The 21,268-nt window shown below is 28.9% G+C and overlaps 2 protein-coding genes across 8 annotated transcripts in view; one reads left to right on the top strand and one right to left on the bottom strand.

Moving 5' to 3' along the window:
• LOC107165779 (uncharacterized) overlaps nucleotides 1–21,268 on the bottom strand; it is a 33,393-nt gene that overhangs the window by 5,506 nt on the left and 6,619 nt on the right. For 2 of the 7 annotated variants that reach the window (XM_089219911.1, XM_089219909.1), the window contains exon 2: nucleotides 115–291. In XM_089219911.1, coding sequence (XP_089076037.1) covers nucleotides 115–193 — 79 coding nt within the window. In that variant the 5' untranslated portion in view covers nucleotides 194–291. Of the gene's footprint in view, nucleotides 1–114; nucleotides 307–347; nucleotides 463–9,249; nucleotides 9,381–21,268 lie in introns of those variants that run through there. The other 5 variants (XM_089219910.1, XM_089219912.1, XM_089219913.1 and 2 more) reach the window with 5 other exon arrangements.
• LOC107162294 (uncharacterized) lies at nucleotides 7,755–12,758 on the top strand. The gene is made up of 8 exons (XM_089219908.1): nucleotides 7,755–8,011; nucleotides 8,212–8,352; nucleotides 9,266–9,386; nucleotides 9,503–9,654; nucleotides 9,776–10,042; nucleotides 10,177–10,318; nucleotides 10,978–11,546; nucleotides 12,531–12,758. The coding sequence occupies exons 1-8, from the start codon at nucleotides 7,909–7,911 to the stop codon at nucleotides 12,644–12,646; spliced, it is 1,611 nt and encodes a 536-aa protein (XP_089076034.1). The 5' UTR covers nucleotides 7,755–7,908; the 3' UTR covers nucleotides 12,647–12,758.

Here is a 21,268-nt window from a genome sequence, read left to right as displayed (position 1 = left end):
AATATAAGTTATCATACCGAATTAGGTTAGGTAAAACTTAAATTTTCGCGTACCTACGCTAAATTTTTTTATTTATCGACATTTAGGATTTATTTCATGACCGGAAACACTTACCTGCTAAAGGTTTTCCCGAAGTGGAGTCCAAAACCAGACTGTAAAGCGCAAACGCGATTAAAAATCTCGAGGAAAACATTTTTTTTCGTCTTATTTGGTTTTCAATTACAAAGTGACGGCTTCAGGTTCGTCAGACGATCGCTGCAAAAATGGAGTGGTGCGGTGTAATGCGTGACCCTATAAATAAAGTATCTATGAAAAGGTAAATAATTATATTGAAATGTTTTTAATACAATTATAATTGCGGTTTGCGAATATCGCTTACAACGGACTGGCGGGACAACACTTAAATGTTTCCTAACTACGGTCTTCCTGGTAATTTTCTCGGCCATTCAGATTTCTCTATAACTGCACACCATAGTAAAGGTATAATAATATAGCACATTTAAAAACACTTAAATTCGAAAGGCTTTTGCGCTAATCTATAAAGATAGTTAATAATAATATATACGGAATAGTTTTCTCCTTGTGATGATTTTGTCACGACGGATTACGATACATAATAATATTATAATTACGTGTATGAGTTATATTCGCTTCATTGTTGGTACAATGTGAACGAAAATTATTATGTCTAATCTAAAATTAATATATTTATTATATTTTATATTGTCGAAAGCTTATAGAAAAATACAATGTACTTAGGTACGTCAGTGCGCAAACGTATTCGTTTGGCATTTCAGATAAATAACTATTAAATTGTGCATACGTTAAATCCCACAACATTTTCCCACCTGAAGCAGTTGCCTATAATCTAATATACGTTTTTAGTAGAAATGTGTAGGTATTACACCGACCATTTTCGGTACATTTTATGATATATAGTTAAATACTTCAACAGATTTTATTTTACTGAAAATAAATAGAACACAAGATAACAAAATTTTAGAAGGTATCTTGTAGAATTTATTAAATATTATTTTAACAAACAGTTGAGGAATATAAAGATTTTAAATCAAAATCTATGTGAAACTTAGTTTTGCAACTGACTAATATTGTTTTCAATGATGAATATTATGCCTAAACATACATTGATTTGATCCGCTACGTCTTGTCCGAGCTGTCACTAATTCATAAACGATAAAATATAAATGAATGGATGTATAGGTACAATTTACGTCAAAAATAATTTAGAAAATAGTGTCAAGACAGGAGATGAATCACCGGCTTTCTTGTCTTAGATCCGGACAATATCACGTTACACTTAACTATTTTTTAATTACACAAAAAGCAACTTATGCGGATCCTTGTATTAAATATTCAAGGTTTTTTCACAGAGGCAAAATGTATTTTTTGACAAATATTTTGAAAAAAAATCGAAAATCTCTTATACCAATAATAGGGTTAATAAGACTCAAAATATTTTAAACATTTTATCACGCATGGGAAATTATATTTAAACATTTGGTGAAAATTTAATGTATACACGGATTTACAACTATAATTTATTATCCAGAAAGTATTTCACGTAATGAATAACAATATTATAAAAATAGTTATTCTATAGCTTTCAAACATCAATGAACAACAGTGCTACATATAATATTATTAATGCCACCATAGCTGTAACTAATGGCCACAGATGCCGGGTTGTATTTAAGATCAATAAAACAATAAAAAATAAAAAAATAATTAATATAAACTTGGTATACACTTTGTAAATAGGCCTTTGTCATAAACATATAGAAAAAAAAAATATGTATGAAATACATATTTTACATAGTTTGGTAACTTATACTGCAATTGTAATTGCAACGCAAAATAAACTGATTTACTTTTTGTTATTCGAATCTCAAACGCAGGAAATTATAAGTAAGTTCTTTGCTCGGTATTTTATATTTCCAAAATACGCAGTAATACAATATTATATAGTATGTCGTACAGTGTTGTACACCTGCGTCAGACTTTTGACATGCAAATAGAATATTAAATTTACCCCGTCGATTATAACAATATATTATTGTGTAATATTATATGCGTTTGAAAAATTCGATAACGACGTGATAATAATATAACAAACGTACCTATCGTACGCTGAATCTATCCTGTCTCCCCGACTTTTAATCGAAATAAAACCCTTACGCTGCAGACAGTCATAAACTTATAAATTATATTATTTTCTAATATAATCTATATTTATATACATATATATATATAGGTACAATATACGAGACGACAAAACGCGATAAAACATATCCTATCCGAAAACTCGTATTCTTATAATGTGACGCGTCCCATAAAATCGTTTTTTCCAAAACGTACTTTCTACATAATATTATACTCATCGATAATAGTCCATCGAGCGACGTTATGCGTCTGTAATAATGAGTCTCCGACGCGCCATATATCAAGTTATTGTATGTATGTTGTGTATTTTATTATCGCCGACGAAACGTTTTTATTTCTCGTCACATTTTGTTATAAAACGCACGCACACGCCACTCGGCATACCCGAGTATATGTATAATATTATTATATAATATCATCACAGTTTCATAGTATACGCATTTCGTCCATTTCGCTCTTCATCCGAGTGAGATGTCTTCCGCCGCGTGCCGTTTTTTTCCGGCTCATTCACGTATTCTATTTTTCAACGGGCAGACGGTTCTCGCGCGTACGAAATACAAAAATATAATACATTTTATTATTGCACCAAACTTCAAGTCACCGTAATGTGTTAATATAATAAGACATTTTATAGTCATGGCGGACCGGTGGAGGATTTTCCGATTGGAACGCCGCTCGTAAAGTGTGCATAGTTATTATAATTTATAGTATATGCGCGATATCCTACTATAACATTGAGTGAGCGTATATAAATAAATATATATATATATTATAAGAGATATATAAGTTATATAAACCATAAATACAACGCGGCCATGGCCGTCGCCTCTTGTTCGTTTAGTATATTACATATATATATATTTATGCGCGAGAACGAACCGAAACTCGTGGACCGGAGGATTATCCCCACAAAGTCGATTAAACGCTATAGGAGTCGCGCGTAGGTCCGAAATGCGAATAATGATTCCGTCGAGGATCGTAAAATACACTAACACTGCATATTACAATAAGTATTTACATACATATTATATATGTATATACAATAATTTATAGTCCTATATACATACGTAAATCGCAATTATATATATATATATATATATGTAATCAAAAGGTATTGTGCGTTTTCGGTGCAGTACATACGATATATACCATAAAGGCCTTATCAATAAGAAGCGCGATTCGTGGATGAGGTGTCGTGTTGAGGGTGATAGCTCGGGCCTCCCTCCGAAAGCGCAAAAATATCTGCGAGCGTGATCGGACTATAAATTGTATAAAATACATGCGGTATACACTATACATAGAAAACCACAGTTTATCACGTTTTCCAGATATTTGATTGACGGTTTCGAAGTGATCGGTTACTATACTTCATAAAACGACCTATAATTAATAGTTTGAATTTTATTTTTAAATGAAATCAATATTCAATCTGTATAATACATCGAAATAATAAAATATAATATTTTATGTTAATACACTTTGATGTAATCAATAATGATTAGCATAAATTATGACGATTCAAAATATTTAACGAATAATAAAACTTGGCAAAACCAATATGGTCACAACAAAATCCCATGAAACAAAAGCAACTATTTTCTTCAGGCCTGACAAGAAATTTCACATAAAAGCAAAAACTATCATCGATAGATTAAGATTAGGTCATATATCAGACAGTACAGACTCACACTCGGCTAGGTTATTCGAGTAACTTCTCATATATATGACATGCAGTGTCAAACTATAGTTAAACTACAACACATATCTCGAAGTAATGAACTGAAACAAATTTTCTAAGCTCACATGACATAAGCCTTTAAGGCCACAGCCTTGTTCTAGACTATACATACTAAATAATTTATACTTTCTCTTGCAGACAGAGATTGAATAAATTATATTTTAACCCTCAAGCAAGCGCGTAGGGGTCTAGTTGACCCCCATCTAAAACAAAACTTATAAATTCCAAAAATAATAATTGGTTTATTTTTCTATACTTAGAAGATGGTTTGTATGACAATGTTTAATAGATTTTCGTAAAATTGAAAATTGAAAATATGTCAAACAACTTCAAAATGGGCGTCAAAAAAGGAAGAGGTAAATATGAAAAATGAGTGTAAGACAAATTATGTTAAAGTAAAATTTTTGGTCCTAAAAATAAGATTTTTAAGTTAAAATATTTTTTTTCACCAATCAACATTTTAGTATGAAATTTTCAAGTTTCCTAATTTTTTTTCTGTAATATAATTTTTAGTAACTTACGTACCTAGTTATGTGTTTATATTTAATTTATTTTTTATTATTACATTTTTTATCCATATTTATATATCATGTAGTAATCAATTATGTCTTTGAATTAAAAAAAAATTAATTTTCTGTACTTCCGTTACACATTTTTAGAAATAGGGTTCGATAGACCCCTACGCGACTATGAAAGTTAAAAAGAGGTAAGCACCTAGTTAAATACATTTTTAGATTCGACGTTTTTTAGTAGAAATAATGCTTTGATTTTTGACTTCAGCCCCTCTTTGATAAAGAAAAAATGCATCTAGTTGGAACTTTAGGGAATCAAAATTAAAAATGTCCAATAGTTTTCAAAAGTGTACTATAAACTATTATAAAAAAGTAACGAAAAACAGGAATTCTTACGCATAATCAGTTTTCGACAAAATTGATTTTTTTATTTTGCTGTAACTCATAAACTAATTATTATAAATACTTGAAATTTTCACTAAATGTTAACTTTATCTATTTCCGATTAAACTTTCAAAATATTTTGACTTTTTACAGCTATTTATAGACAGTTGAAGTTTTCGATTTTCTAAGTTGTAGATTTTGAGCGGAACGAGGAATGTTGATTTTATACAATTATGTGTTTTTTTTGTGTGTCTGTCATCACGTTTTGGGGCAGTAAAAGTGCTTCAATTTTCGACTTCAGAACCTCGTTTAATCAGAAAGAGAATCTAGTTGGTACTTTGGGGGGTCAACAGAAAAATAATTTTTCTAAATAATCGGGATAATTAAACTAAAAATTTAGCAGAAAACGGGAAATTTTACGCACAATCAGTTTTCGACAAAATCGATTTTGGTTTTTGAATTAACTTTAAGACAAATGACCATCGATATATGAAATTTTCACCAAACGTTCATATAAGTATTTTTTATCCAACAAAAATTTTTTAAAAAATTTCAAATTAAGTTGAATTATTTATAGGCATATGCAATTTTCGATCATTATTAGTTTTTTTTAAACTAATATCGATAAAAATGTATTTGTTGGGTAGAAAAGCTTGAAAATTTAATTAAAGGCTCTTAACATATTGTTACAATAGCAGTTGAAAACTAAAAGAAATTCATAGTCACAATTTTTTTTTATAAGCATTCAAAGTTTGAATTTTGACAATATATGTAAAAATCACGAAAATTCGCAAATTATTTTAAACTAGAAATTCAAAAAAAATTTTCTTTTTAAATCTGAGATTTGAAAATATAATACAAGATTCCTTATAAGTTTGTCTAGGTAACTTTATCAAAAAAAAAAAATATCCGCCAGAAATTCAAATTAAATTTTTATGAGCGTTTTAAATTTAAATTTTTACAACATTGGATTGTCACTAGATTTCTCATTTAGCGATTTTCTTATTAAGATGTAACTCTAAAACAAATGACCGCAGATACTTGAAATTTTCACTGAATGTTTATATAGGCATTCTCTATATTTGATAAGATTTTTAAAATAAAATAAAATTTTGGTGGTTGGGTCAAAAAGCTTTAAAATTTAATATAAGGCTTCCAACATATTGTTTCAATAGCAATTGAAAAATTTTAAAAATACATAAGCACGATTTATTTTATAAGCATTTAAAGTTTGAATTTTGACAACATATTATGTAAAAATCACGAAAATTCGTAAATTATTTTATGCTAGAAATTCATAAAAAATTTTCCTTTTATATCTAAGATTTGAAAATTTAATACAAGGCTTCAAACACATTGTTACAATAGCAGTTAAAAAATAAAAGAAATATATAGTCACAATTTTTTTTTATAAGCATTTAAAGTTCAAATTTTGACTAAATACGTAAAAATTACGGCAATGTTTAAATTATTTTAGATAGAAATTCATAAAAGTTTTTCTTTTTAATTCTAAGATTTAAAAATTTAATACAAGGCTACTAACATATTTCTACAATAGCAGTTGAAAAATAAAATAAATACATCGTCACAATTTTTTTTTAAAAGCATTCAAAGTTTGAGTTTTGGCAACATGTGTAAAAATCACGAAAATTATTAAAGAAATTCATAAAAATTTTTATTTTTAATTCTAAGATTTGAAAATTTAATGAAGATTCCTTATAAGTTTGTCTACCATTATCAAAAAAAAAAAATTTCCACTGGAAAGTCAAATATTTTAAGTATTTATTAATTAATTTATAATAATTAATAAGTAATAATAATCTATAATATATCATAGACAGATAAACCGTCTTTGCTAAGAATCGTTTTTCGTAGGTAGGTATACAATGATACAATATCATTACATTCAAATTTAATTCCATCCATTACAGTAACCCACTTGTAACCTACTGCAGATAGAGTGATATCCACTTTTTTTTTTTATTAAAATGCCTATAAAAAATCTTTAAAATTTAATACAATGGAATTATGAAGTTGAAAATTCATAAAAATTTTGTGATTTATACCTAAAGTTAAAAAACCCAACACAAGGTTCTCAATGACTTTTTCTTCCAATTACTGTAAAAAAAAACTCCAGAGTCAATAATATAGAAAACATTTTGTGAATGTATATAAATATATTATAAATTTAAGTATAGGTAGGTATCTAATAGACTGACAAATCATCTCCGTTCAGAATCGTTTTTCGTATACAATGTAACAATGATACCTGTTATTGCATTCAAATTTAACATATCTGTTAAAGTGACCTATACTCTCCACTCCATCTCTACTATATAGCAGAGCGATATCCTGCACTTTCCTACTTTCTTTTTTAAGTTTATTAATATAATTGTTTCAATACACCAGGTAATTTACAATGCTTTTACAATATTATAAAGTTAATTAAGGTTTACAAATAAGTTTACGGATACATTTTAGCTTGATTATGAGTCTGGATAGTCCTCTTCTTGAGCTTCAACTGTTTCAAGTAAAACAAAGTAAAAGTTTTTTGTCAAATACAGTTTACGTATATATATATATGATATTATATTTTAGTTTTCCTGTATTAAACATCTTTATTAAGTAGTAAAAAAACGTTTCTAAAAGGCACATAAATAAATTGTGCAACCGTTCTAAAAATTAACGATACGTATCCAACCGGATACGATACGTACTGCAGTATTATATTGTGTGTTCTATTTTTCATTTATCTTCAGTAATTAGCCGAACTCTCGCGGCGGTATATGTTTACCGTCGGGTTGACGACAAAATATGTTTGGCGCTAGCAAACACAAACGCGGTTGCTTATATCGGTCTGTTTGGAATTTCCAAAAATCTAAAGCAGATAAGCTACACATTGTGCATGTAGCCGACTATATAAGACCGAACCCAACACACAATCCACACATTCGGCCCGATTGCGCTCATCGTGTACACACACTATACCTACACTGAGTATTTTAAGTTTTTGGTTTTGTTTCTTACGCTCGTGGCTTACGATTTACATTATATAAAATAACACATAATATTTTACCGTGACGGAATTTTAAAATGTTTAAAATGTTCGCGAGCGTGTGGTGTTTAACGGCTTTGGCATTAGCCGTTGTCGGACAGGTAACGAATAACGACAGCGAAGATGAGCGTCAAGGCAGAGGTGCGTGTGCGATGGTGTACGAATAGCGCCTATACATAATACATAATAATTTTTAAAATAATTTTGTGCTAATAGTATTATATTTTACGTATGATAAACCAATTATTATACACAGTGATCGATTATTTGGACGGTTTATTTATATTTTTCGTCTTCGGCCGGTCTAAAATAAAAAACCGTTTTTATCGATATTGTTTCAGGGTGGAATATGCTGGATGGAGCCAAACGTTCGTGCATAGGGATGAACGGCCGACCAGGTATATGTATGCCTCAAAATGAGTGCACGGAAGCTAACGGAAAGTCAGTTGGCAGGTGTTTCCCGTTCGATGCTTGCTGTTCAGGTGACGATGATATAATAATAATATTATGATAATATTGGTTTATAATATATTTAAATTAAATTAGACGTTTTTCAATATTTTATAATAATGTATCATGAACCTATCAATTCATATTTTTTTATGTGACGTTCATCTGCGTGAATGCGTGTTTGATCGTGATATTTGAGTTGTATTTTATGATATAATTAATTTTCAAATTATCCGAAACGTTTTAAAATAAAAAAACAAAGATACAGAATAGAAAAATATACATAATATTATATAGTACCTACATGAGTAACAAGCTCAGCATTCAATTATCTTTTTTTATTTTTGACTTGAAGATATAAAATATAATGAAACGAAAAAAAATTAAAATTGTTTATATGCCTGTTTAGCCTGAAATGTCACAAAGGCAAAAACAATGCCAAACAATGCATGGTTGTAAGCCTCGCCATAAATTAGTTATAAATTTATTATAGCACTCAATTTCTATACATTCACTACAACTGGTCCATTACAAAGTTCCTAGTTCTTAATTTTCAGACAATCCACATTAGAAATTATTATGAATTTAATGACTAACACTAAGTCACAGCGTTGAATACGACTGTTTTAATTAAAATATCAAATTAATTTTGAAAAAATAAAAATTTCTTACACTGCAAAATATTTCATAGTAAAGTTGGTTATTTACCCATAGATAATTATTATCAAAATATTATATAATATTATAATATTATACTTTAAAATATTGAACTTATAAAAGTATTTAATCGTGGTATTATTGCTTTGTGTAGATATTTAAAATTGTTCAATATTATAATAATTTATTTATAATAAAATATAATATATAGGTACTTTTAATATAAACTAAATTTAATTTATTTTCGATGACTATTATCTAATACGACTTACTTTATTAATTTTGAAGTTACGCCCAATTCGTGTGGTGGATCTTCGAGTTCAAGCACCGCGTTTTTCCAAAGCCCCGAAAAATTCCAAGACGTATGCGCTTACAAGGTCAACATCAGAAAAAACATTTGCCAGATAAGGTATACTATGCATTAACGCTATAATCATAAGTTAGAGTCGTGTCAGATTTTTTCAATGACGTTTATTCATACTTATTTCCATTACACATATTATATAAACTAAATAACTTTTATAGAATCGATTTTGAGAAATTTTCACTCGGCCAACCGACCAAACTGACGACAGAATCAGCGTACACGTGTGAACGTGACCAGTTTACATTAATTACGAACGGCAACACCAAAATAAACGTGCCGGTTTTATGCGGTGAAAATTCTGGTCAACACGGTAAGATAATGAAAAAATAAACTGTCCGTTTAAAATATTATTATTTATAATATTTCAATGTAAACTTTAATGATTGCCGAGATTCATTCCTTCTGTACCGCGTATGTTTTTTTTATTTTAGTGTATGTACCGGTGAACCAGCAACAGTCGGAATCAAGAAGCAAAAACAACAACAACAACAACAACAAGCAACAGGTGACTTTAAAATTCCGGTTGACCGCCAGGGATGAAAACTACACTGAACAGGAACCATTATGGAAATTAAAAATTACGCAATTGGAATGCCAAACGACATCGACCAACTGGTGGAAGATCAAAGACATAGCACGCCAAGTCTGGGACTGGGAAGATGAGGATAGAGACGCCTCGAAATCCAAGTACAGTCTAGGTAAAATAGTGAAAGCACCTTACTTGTAGCTAAATAAAGCAAAACATGACAATATTACATGATATTCGCCAAAGTGTTTACTTACCACGTTGTGGAATAAGACGATAATTTATTATTTGTTTACTTTTTTTTAGCACCAGAAGGTTGTTTGCAATACTTCACTGACAAACGTGGTTCGTTCGAAAGCTTTAACTACAACAGAGGGACGGGGCACTATTTGGGCAATTTAAATTACGCGACTTGCTTCAAAAGGAACCAAGACAATTGTGGAATCAAGTAAGTGATTGTGACACAGTAACACTATGAAGACAAAATCATATAACAGTCCGTGCTTAATTTATGAGGTATATAATAAAATAAAAATCGTTTAACAAAAAATACAATCTATGACACCATCACACTTTTTTATTTTCAACAAAAATTATTTAGCATCAAAAAACAAAACAAAATATATTCATAAGAGTTCTTAAAAATAGCTGGGTTTCGTCGAAGAAAGTTACAATTTCAAACATGCGTTTAATATTATTAAGGCCTCCGACATAAATCCCTCGACAGTTTGGTTCTGAAAAAAATAATTGACCGTAAATATATATATATATGTATATATATATATATATATATATATATTAATATATATTTATAAAGAAATATGTTAAAATAATACTTTGGAAAACAAATAATTCATACTATAAATAAACGTTATAGATTTTAGTACTAATATCATTTAAAATCTATTATGTACAAAATTAACTTAACGCGTACATATGTAGGTACCTACTTATATTACAATTAATAATATCTACGTGGTTTAAAATAACATTTTTTTCAATAGTTCATAGATTATGTTATCGATATAAACATATACCTTGGTACCACTTGTACTACTAAAATAATAAAGACGATATTTTATCAACCGAAAACTGCCTACCCTTTAGATATGAAGCAGTGAAATTCCAAATGGCGTACAACCAGAAGCTGACCGGTTCTACAGACCGAGACTGCGACACTACTCAGTCGTCAACGAAACTCCAAGGTCTAACGAAACCTGAAGATCTATCAAAGCCCGAAAACCCAAAGACGCCCGAAGATCTAACAAAGCCCGAAGACCCAACGAAGCCCGAAGATCCATCAAAGCCCAAAGATCCTACGAAGCCCAAAGACCCAGTGAAGCCCGAAGATCCAGCGAAACCCGAAGATCCAGCGAAACCCAAAGATCCAGCGAAACCCGAAGATCCAGCGAAACCCAAAGATCCAGCGAAACCAGAAGATCCAGCGAAACCCAAAGATCCAGCAAAACCCAAAGATCCAGCGAAACCCAAAGATCCAATAGAGCCCAAAATTCTAACGGAACTCGAAGATTCAGTGAGTGGACGTAGCAAGGGAAAATCGTCCGAACGTGGCGTGCACAACGACTACTTGCTCATACCGGACGGCGTTTATTCGGACTCCAAATTTGCGTCGAAATATTGTGGCAAGTCGCTGGAAGACTTCGATGACAGCACAGGTAACTGTGACAGTAATATTTTATTTTGTTTTTTAAATATCACGATGACCTGGTAGGCGGTAGTCATGGAGTGATGTACCTCCTCCCATTGGAGGTTAATCTAAATGGTAAAACTTTATCGATGCTCACGATTGTGTACGATTTTTAGATTTTTATTTGTAACTTTGAAGTACTGTTTTCATTTGATTTTAAATAATGGAAAGTGAAATTTAAAATTAACTATGATTATTTGATAGGCGATAACAAAATTGAATAATTTAGGATACTCACACTCGATTTATTGTGTGTATCGTTTAATAACTGCTTTATGTAAAATCATTATTGGATCATAGACCACCTCGCGTGTTTTGTGTTAGGTATTAAATGTTTTTCAAGTGAAATATGGAAAACATAAATTTGATTTTATAAAATCTGAAACGGATAAACCAATAGTTTTACAAAATCTTCATAAATTTCGGATAATTAAGCAACAACAAGACGGATTTAGAAAATGTTTGTGTACAAAAAAAAATCATGTTATGCTAGCATTTTTACAAATGGAATTTTTGTCCATGAAACAAATTAATGGACATAACTACATTGAAAATTCACAAAAAAAAAAATGTATTTTGTAAAATAACCTAAAATATATAAAATTTATTTCAAACTAAAAATTTAAATGTGGCAACGTTGCGTTGTGTAGCAAATCATACACAATCGTTCGACTTTTGGGGTAAATTTTAAAGTTAATTTTTCAACATAGATACTCAATCTTTTTAAGGAACGCAATTGTGTTTCCAAAAAGGTGCATTATGTGGTTACCTAACCAGTAAACTAAAGTACCCAGTTAACGGGGTTGAAACATCGATTTACTTTAAAGATCCCACCGAAACAAGAACAGATTTAAATATTTCCCGATTGTGCTCTATATATTATTTCATCTACAGAAATGATTTTATAGGGAATTTCTTAATTAATATTTTGCTTTTGTTTTACGTTTTTCAGTCAATACTCAAGGGCCTCTCTATGTTGCCTTTGTAAGCGACGATTACTCAAATCCTAAGGAAGATGTGGAAAAGGGGTACAAGATCGAATATTCATTAACAAACACTGGGTGTTAAATACATTATACAATCATAATTCTATTCATTTTAAACACTAACAAAAGCATTTTATTATGCAATTTTATTTATTAATTTATTATAAATTATAGTATACTTATTTATTTGAAAACGAATTTCGTTCATTATTTTCATGACTCTCACGACTCACGACTCACGACTTCTTGAATACTGTTAAAATAACTATAAATACATTTGAAATTATCAACACACACACATCTCAAACTGAGATTCAAACGCATCAACTGTATGATACTATAATAATAATATAATGCAGACCACTGGCCACTGCAATTGTTAATTAAGCAGTTTACCAATAGAACATATTATAAAAATGATGTATTATATTCAAGCAATATGCTTGTGCATAATATAAGTATAGTAAGTATATACCTACACATAAATACATCATATACGATTTAATGACTGTTACAATATAAACATCGGCTGTTTAAAATATTATCTCTTTTTTCCATAAACGGTCTAAAGAGTTTAACGGATTTTAATGAAAAAAAAATAAAATTTGAATATGTTTTGTGTCAATTGCTTGCTAATTTATAATGAAATAATAAAGTTAATACAGTATGTAGATAAGTTATGGGCTTATGACATTGCAGTACGAATAACAGTCATATAAAAGATTTTATGTAGTATAATGGTAATTATTACAGAGGAACAATACAGGTCGCGGCCATCATAGGGGTGCATAGACTTTAATTTCTGTTCGAGTATGTAAATATTATATAATATCTGTGGAGTACATTTTAAAATCTATTAAAATGTATGTATATTATATATAAGAATCTTTTTAAAAAAAAACCTAATATATAATACTATAAGAGTTATTTTTTAATGTTTTTAACTTATTAGTTATGACTGTTGTACGATCATTGAATTTTCGGTAATAAAAATGTACTTAAATATTGCATAGCTATTTATTTATTCATATACCTAATTTGTCCTAATATTATTTTGCATATTACTTTTATAATACCGAAAAATATATATTGGTCTTATTTGAGAAACTGATAATACTAAATCAAAATTACTGTCTCAGTGCAAAATGTTTACTTTAAAACTTTGTTATTTTATTTAAAAAAATCAGTGTGTAATTAACAACAAATTAAATATTAATTATATTTCCTCTTACTGTAATTGATGATGATTTATGATTTATTATTGTAGTTCCTTAGGCATTGTATGGTAAAATTACAGAAAGGCTCGAAACAAGTTTCTGTAACCTAGAACTGGACCCGTTGCTAGGAAATTAAATTTTTGAACTAAGATGAAACGAGCCATATATTATATTAGACAGAACTTATACTTGCGATACCTGAGACTTGTGTAAAAAAACAATTTTAAAAGTCACACAGAGTTCATGAATTAATTAATAATTATCTAAAATATTTATCATATTATTAATTAGGATCGAATGTAAAACCTTCCTGTTTCTTTAACTCACTAAAAAGGTCTAAAAGTTCTCATGTATAAAATTACAACCAAAGTAGGTACTGCAGCCTATTACTACAACAGCCTATAACTTAGAAAAAATACTAGATATAAAGTTGACAAGATTTTTGGAAATACTTATTTGTTTTATTTTACTTAAAGCAAACTAATAAATATTATAAAACATTCAACATTTAAAACTATGTGTTTATTATAAACAAAATAATCCATGAAAAACAAAGTGAAACAACTCGAGTCTCGATTATAAAATCATGCAATATATATTGTAAGGTAATAAATTATTTGGAATGGTATTATATTATATTTTGTTATTCAAATTTACAAAGCATCTAGTCCATTTGTAGGTAAAGAATTACGGTGTACCAATATTAAAGTCATCGGTTCTCACTGTCACCTTCGTACCCAGATTAATCCAAAATCAACTGTGGAACATAACGAAAGCTCAATAAGTCGCAAATGTCATGCGGAGCGATAGAAGACGCAGAGGAAAACCCCAAGCACATCTTAGGTAAACGAAAGTATGCACATTATTATTATTATTGTTTATTGTCGTAATAAGGTCAGGGAACGCCCAAATTAATTTCAAGTGTTTCCGTTAAAGGCGTCAACTGTGTGCGGATGTTTTTCACGGTGTGTCTGTAACGCGTTATTACTATATCAAGCTTATCATTTTATGATTGGAAACATTTTTTATTTATATTATATTCTTATAATACTATGATAATATTAATAGTATAGTACATTTTATCCATAGACGCAAATCGCAGAGGGTATAAGGGGGCTTCCCCCCCCCCCAATAAATAATTAGCCGCCTCACCCAATTTATAAGTGTCCCACAAACTATTAAAAACTCAACGCATAAATAGTCAGTGCTTAAGCCTTCCCCCACCAAGTTGAATCAATTTGCGCATATGTATTTATCTGATGTCTTTGACAAAGACGTTTCAAATAGATATTTTTTTTTTTGTTCCAGTTAGAACTGACAGCAAAAGAGTGTCTGTTGGCTCAATACTACTCCTCTGCTGCCAAAGAACAGTAGTATTTTAAAGATATAGAAAATAGTAGTCTTATAGTACGTCATCCGTCTATATTATGTTACTGTAAAGAACATGGACGTAGTAAGAATGTGGCTATGATGGGGGCTAAAACTCTCACAGAAACATTTGTACCCCCCCCCCCCATGCTTACTTTAATTTAAAACATTTTATCCGAAATTAAACAAAACAAAGATTACAAACTAAAACAAGGATTCAAATAGGTATTACCAGTGTAACGTTTATTGACAATTATCCCACTTACATAATACATATACCTATTTAATTTATCATAAATATCTTTATTTATTAGATCAACAATCTGAATTGTTTTATCTTTTATGAATTTTAAAATAAAATGTCAAATTAAGTAGAAGTCAAATATTTCCATTATGTAATTCAAGTTAAACACAAGGAGTTTTTGGAATACATTTTGCTAGTCCTATATAGCCTCCACTGATAATTAAGGCAAACTACGTTCATAGTAAAGACGTTTGTTCAATATATAAGGACGTCATTAAACATCGATTTACATTAATAAACAATAATGAATAATTTACTGTGATTCCATAAAAATTAGATAATGATGTTAAAATTTTAATTTTAATCACGTGGTATAATTAATTTTATTTATTAATTAATGAAGTATTAATAAAACAATAGTTTTTTTTTCACAAAATTAAAAATTAAATCAACTATAATACAAGTATAAAAAAAAATAGATACCTAATGACATAATAATAAAGTAAAATTATTAATTATTTTCATACAGCAAAGAGCTGTGGCATTTCGATTTGGATAACTTCCCAACTGTAAATTTATAACCAACAGGTGGTGAATTTATTTTTTTTACACCGTAAAACCCGTTAAAGTAGCATAATTGATAGCTTCTGTGCCAACACAACTTTTTTTATTAATTAAATCATTTATAATAGTGTTAAATTAGTTTTCCATTTCAAGTACATCCGAAATGAGTTATACTAACGATAAAAATTAAAGAAAACAAAATATTATGAGAAATATTCTAAAGCCAAATGCTGTACTTACACAAGTTGCAATCTACAAAATTGAATGATCATTATATGGAATAAAAATAATCTAGTCGGTTATGTTGGTAAAATCACCGAGCAAATTTTGTGTGGATTGTGCTAGATATTTATCGCTTTAAAATATAACTTTTTAAGATAACTGTAACGAACAACATTTTCCATTCCGTGTTAAAGTAAATAATAGTTCAAATTAAATAATAGAAATGATTTTAAGATTTTGAGATTATACTTATTTAAACTTTATATACTTTACTACAATGGTATAATATACGTCTTACTTAGTTTACCTATTAGTTAGTACTTAATAGCAATAACTATCGATATTTACTAGAAAAATATGATTTATAATCATATATAGCTTCTTTTAGTATAAATTAATTATATATAATTATATTATGTATTTATGTGTTACAACTTATAGTTCACACATACAACGAATACATAATTGTTCTAACTTAGATTAGTTTTATCGACTACCTATAACTAATATAATTTTTGAATTCTTCTCTATTTAAGAAATATGTTATAATTTGTGTCTATATTATACCTTAAGTTTTTATGTTGTATGTAGTATTTTGAAGTATACAATATCTTAATTATTAGTTTTATGAATATTATATACCTATCCTTAAAGTTATGCCTAATATTTGTTATAATTATATGTATATTATTTGACTGATTTTAGAAGTAGATATTTTTTTATTTTTTTATACTAAACGAAATATACCCTCGGCGACATAGGCCTAGAAGTAGATATTGTAGTGTTGGTAATTAGTAGACGGTAGTATCCAGTAATTTTAATAATATATTAGATTCATTGTACAGTAAAAAATATTATAATTTACGTACATTTCGCCAGCCCCCCCCCCTCCAGTATGATTTTTGAATTTTTTTTTTGCTAAACTTTAGTGTGCCATTAGTGTGAATTTGTGTGACTAATTTCAGAATTTGTGCGATACTGGTTTAACCGTAAATTCAAAAATCATACTTGGGGGGCTGGCGAAATGTACGTTTATAATTGTATTAAAGTTTTAAATCCTACAAGTATTATACCAGGTGATTCTTTTATCATTGAACACTCATTATTTCAAAAATTATTAATGTTTTAGAAAATATTATTTTGCATAGTTTAAAATTGTCCAAAAACCAACGTTTTTATATAAAAAAATTATTTTAAAATATTTTTTATCCTTATAATTTTTTAAGTGTTTTACTTTTTTGAATGAGTTGAGTTTTAATTTCTTATTCTAAAGCAGAATATTTTTCTAAATATTTTGATTCATAAAAATCGAATTTAGGACAAGTAGTTTATGAGTTATAAGTATTTAAAGTTTAGACAAGCGGAGTAGTGGACAAAAATTTTGCTGTTTAAAATACTCGTCCTAAATTCAATTTTTATGAATCAAAATACTTAGAAAAATATTCTGCTTTGGAATATGAAATCAAAACTCTATGTTGTCATTCAAAAAAGTAAAAAAATGATATGGATAAAAAATATTTTAAAATAAATTTTTTTAATAAAAACGTTGGTTTTTGAATAACTTGAAACTATGTAAAAAAATATTTTCAAAAACATTAGTAATTTTTGAAATAATGATTGTTCAATGATAAAAGAGTCACCATATATATTATAACATATAAGTATTATTAATTTATAAATAATTTAATATTATCGCCGAACGGATATGCGGAGGTACCTAAATAAAATTACAGTCATCACGATGCAATGGTACATTCTATATTTGAACCGGCTATTGCTCCTAGTGCTATAAATGATATTGTCTTCATCTTGAAACCCAGACAATTGTAGTTTTCAATAAGCAATAATAATTAACTCGTTCACTATATTTTGTGTATAACAATATAGGTAGGTACTATAGAAATAACGTAACGGTCCGTGCAGACGTTAAATTGTCAAATGAATATTTTAATTGTTACGCAGATAATATATTTTTGGGTACTTAGTGATGTATTTATAAATATTATGCTGTTTATATTTTCATTTAAGTCAGATAACATGATATAATAATAAAATACCAATGCGAATGAAACTACTCAACCAATTTTAATAAGATTTTATGTTTAATGTGGTAGCTTTTGTTCGACTTAAAGTATAGGTCATTATTAATCCTTCATCAGGAGGCCCTTAATTGTTTTTTTGAATACCTAATAATGGATTTTGATGTCGAAGGAAATTTACTGGTGTCGCCTTGTTGAGTAATTTTTACATTTTTATAATTTTTATAAATTATATTTTTTTTTTACACGAAATATATCCTCGGTGACATAGGCCATTGGGGATAAAATTTAAATTATATTGGGTTGTATTTACATTGAAAACTATATTATTTTGCAGTGTTCATATTTTATTTTGAAGTTCTGCCTAATAACTTAATTTATTATACTAGGTACTGTTATTAAATTGACTGGAATTCAAGTTTTGTTCTACACAATTTACTTAATCATATTAAATTTTTGCACATACCATGATGTTTTTCATCAAAATGTGCTCAGGTGATTAATTCTGAGTTTCTGACATTTCAAATATTTCCATTAGATCAATTTTGATTTTTAACAATTTCAATCGTATCAAAACCTATGACATTTTGAGAATTTTTAATAATAGTTAATTATTAATTATTAATTATTAATTATAATTATATTATATTATATTATATTATAATTATATTTATAACTAATTATTAATTATTAATTATTATTTATTAATATTCGATTTGTAAGTGTTATTAGTCAAACTTCGTTAAATAAATGTATTTTGTTCTTTCTGAATTTTTTATCAAATATGCATACGTAGATGTGATGTATGATTTTTATATGATCACTTTAATATGTATACAATAATAATCTAAACGATTTTCTGTCGAAAAATTAATGTCGAGATTATCTTAATCTAAAAAAAAAAAATGTCTATTTAAGATTAAAAAAAAAGATTATTTACGACAAATATTGGTTGGATTAATAATAGTATTAAAGTATTGATATTTAAAATTGTTACAACAATAATCACTAATCACTTTTATCGTTGCTTTTTTATGTAGGTTTTTCAAGAAAGGACGCCAAAAATATGCTTGCCATCTGGGTATTGAAACATTTTTGCGAAAACGAAAGTTATAACGGCGCACATATACACACGAGCGCGTAAAAAGGTCTTTTTCAAGACCAACAGTGTGTACGAAACCACACGTTGACAATTTAATTTCACACTTTTGTCAGGGAAACTTGACTGACGAAGGTGGTTTGTAAAGAAATAAATTACAAGAGGCTGATGAAGGAAAAACGCACGCACCAATCAAGTAACCCGCACCACTGCAAAAGTGCGACATTCTCTCGTCACTCTTAATAAACTCAACCATCCGGCACCGGAATTCCCCATAAATGCATTATATATAACGGTGCAGCTACAAAACTTAAATCAGTTTTCATCCTAACCCTCAACTGTCAAAACATAATAGTACAATCAGGTGCCACCAGCGGCATACCTGAATCGTATCCCGATTGTTATATATTATTATAATATTATTGTCACCAAGTGACATATATAACGGCCATTTACGACCGACCCACTTAATTGCAAGCTTGCTGCACGTTATCGTTTCTGATGCCCAACCCCGACGACCGCCAGTTGTCAACCAGTTGCACACCAGCGACACACAACCCTGAAGTCGACTCAATGACCAACCGACGATTACCCCACGCCGATTGGGACTAGTCTCCGTGGAACCAAAATTGTCCTTTTCAGGAAAACCTCTGTATTGTTTAGGTCACACTTATCCGAATGAGACTCACGGAACGGGTGCCACTTTCATAAGCGGCCCCGACGTGATCAGATCTCGTTCCCCACCCAATTTATGTACATACTACGAGCTAGTATTTTTTATATACTGGAACACGTTGTACCCATGTTTGTTCAAGCCGTTCAAGGTTTCGAAGACCGCTACGCCATCGGTCCCCGATTCCTCATTTTTGTATAGAATATTATATTTACACAGAAATAAAAGGATTATTATTTACCAAATACCAACGAGTTCATTTTTACGAGACAGCAGCGCATTTATAGCGTGCGTGCCGTATCATAGTTTTAAATATATATTATTGATTATTATAAGGTATTAACAGCATGTAATATTCAATTTAATTAGATAAAATATATACTTTGGTGAATGATATAAATGCATGTAACCAGGCTGTGCCGTTAAGATTTGGCGCCCAGGGCAAAATTAAACCGTTAATACGGTAAGTACGGTACATAAAAAAGCTTTTGTTGCACGAGGTAATTTTTTATATTATAACATACTTCTATTAACAACTAATATTTTAATACTTTTTAGTTTTTTTCATTCCTTTAAATATTTCATATACCTAATGTAAACTCAGATAAAATGTTTATAAAATAATCAGTTATTATTGGTATTAATTTATACTTTACAGCACCAACAAAAAAAAGAGGAAATATCCCTCCTTTATCACCATATGTTAAATTTAACTTCAGCCAATAATCTTTGTTGTTGCGGCTTAATTTTAAATAAAAAAAAAAAAAAAAAAAAAAAGAGGCAAAAGGAAAAATCAGCATTATGGCCCTAAATTATTTTTATGGGTATGATTATTTACGATATTTATTAATTTCTATATTTTTCATCAATAAATACATAACATTATTTAATTTCAGCTATGACCATTTCCTTGGAGAACAAGAAGGATGGACATCGCCAAAATTATTAAAGAGAATTCGTCGAAGAACACAAACAATATTAAATTCACCAATTGTTTAATTTCTTTTTACACCTATTATCCTTCATACCTACACAGTGACTTAGGCACTCAATGTCTAAGTTATCACTCAATACCTTTATTATTTTCATATTATAGTCTAATTTTTGTCATATCTATTATTTTTCCAAATTATATACACTACCTATACATAATTGTTATATTGGAAATATAATATACATGGCTAAAATTAGACTATAATATGAAAATAATAATGATATTGATTGATTACTTATATTCATCAAGTTCTTATATAATTGTGTTGTGACGGTAATCTGTGT

This window comes from Diuraphis noxia, unplaced genomic scaffold (genome assembly GCF_037042655.1).
Source record: "Diuraphis noxia isolate RWA-SAM2 unplaced genomic scaffold, SU_Dnox_SAM2 contig0002, whole genome shotgun sequence".
Classification (NCBI taxonomy): Eukaryota; Metazoa; Arthropoda; class Insecta; order Hemiptera; family Aphididae; genus Diuraphis; species Diuraphis noxia.
This window is presented reverse-complemented; position numbering and strand designations above follow the sequence as displayed.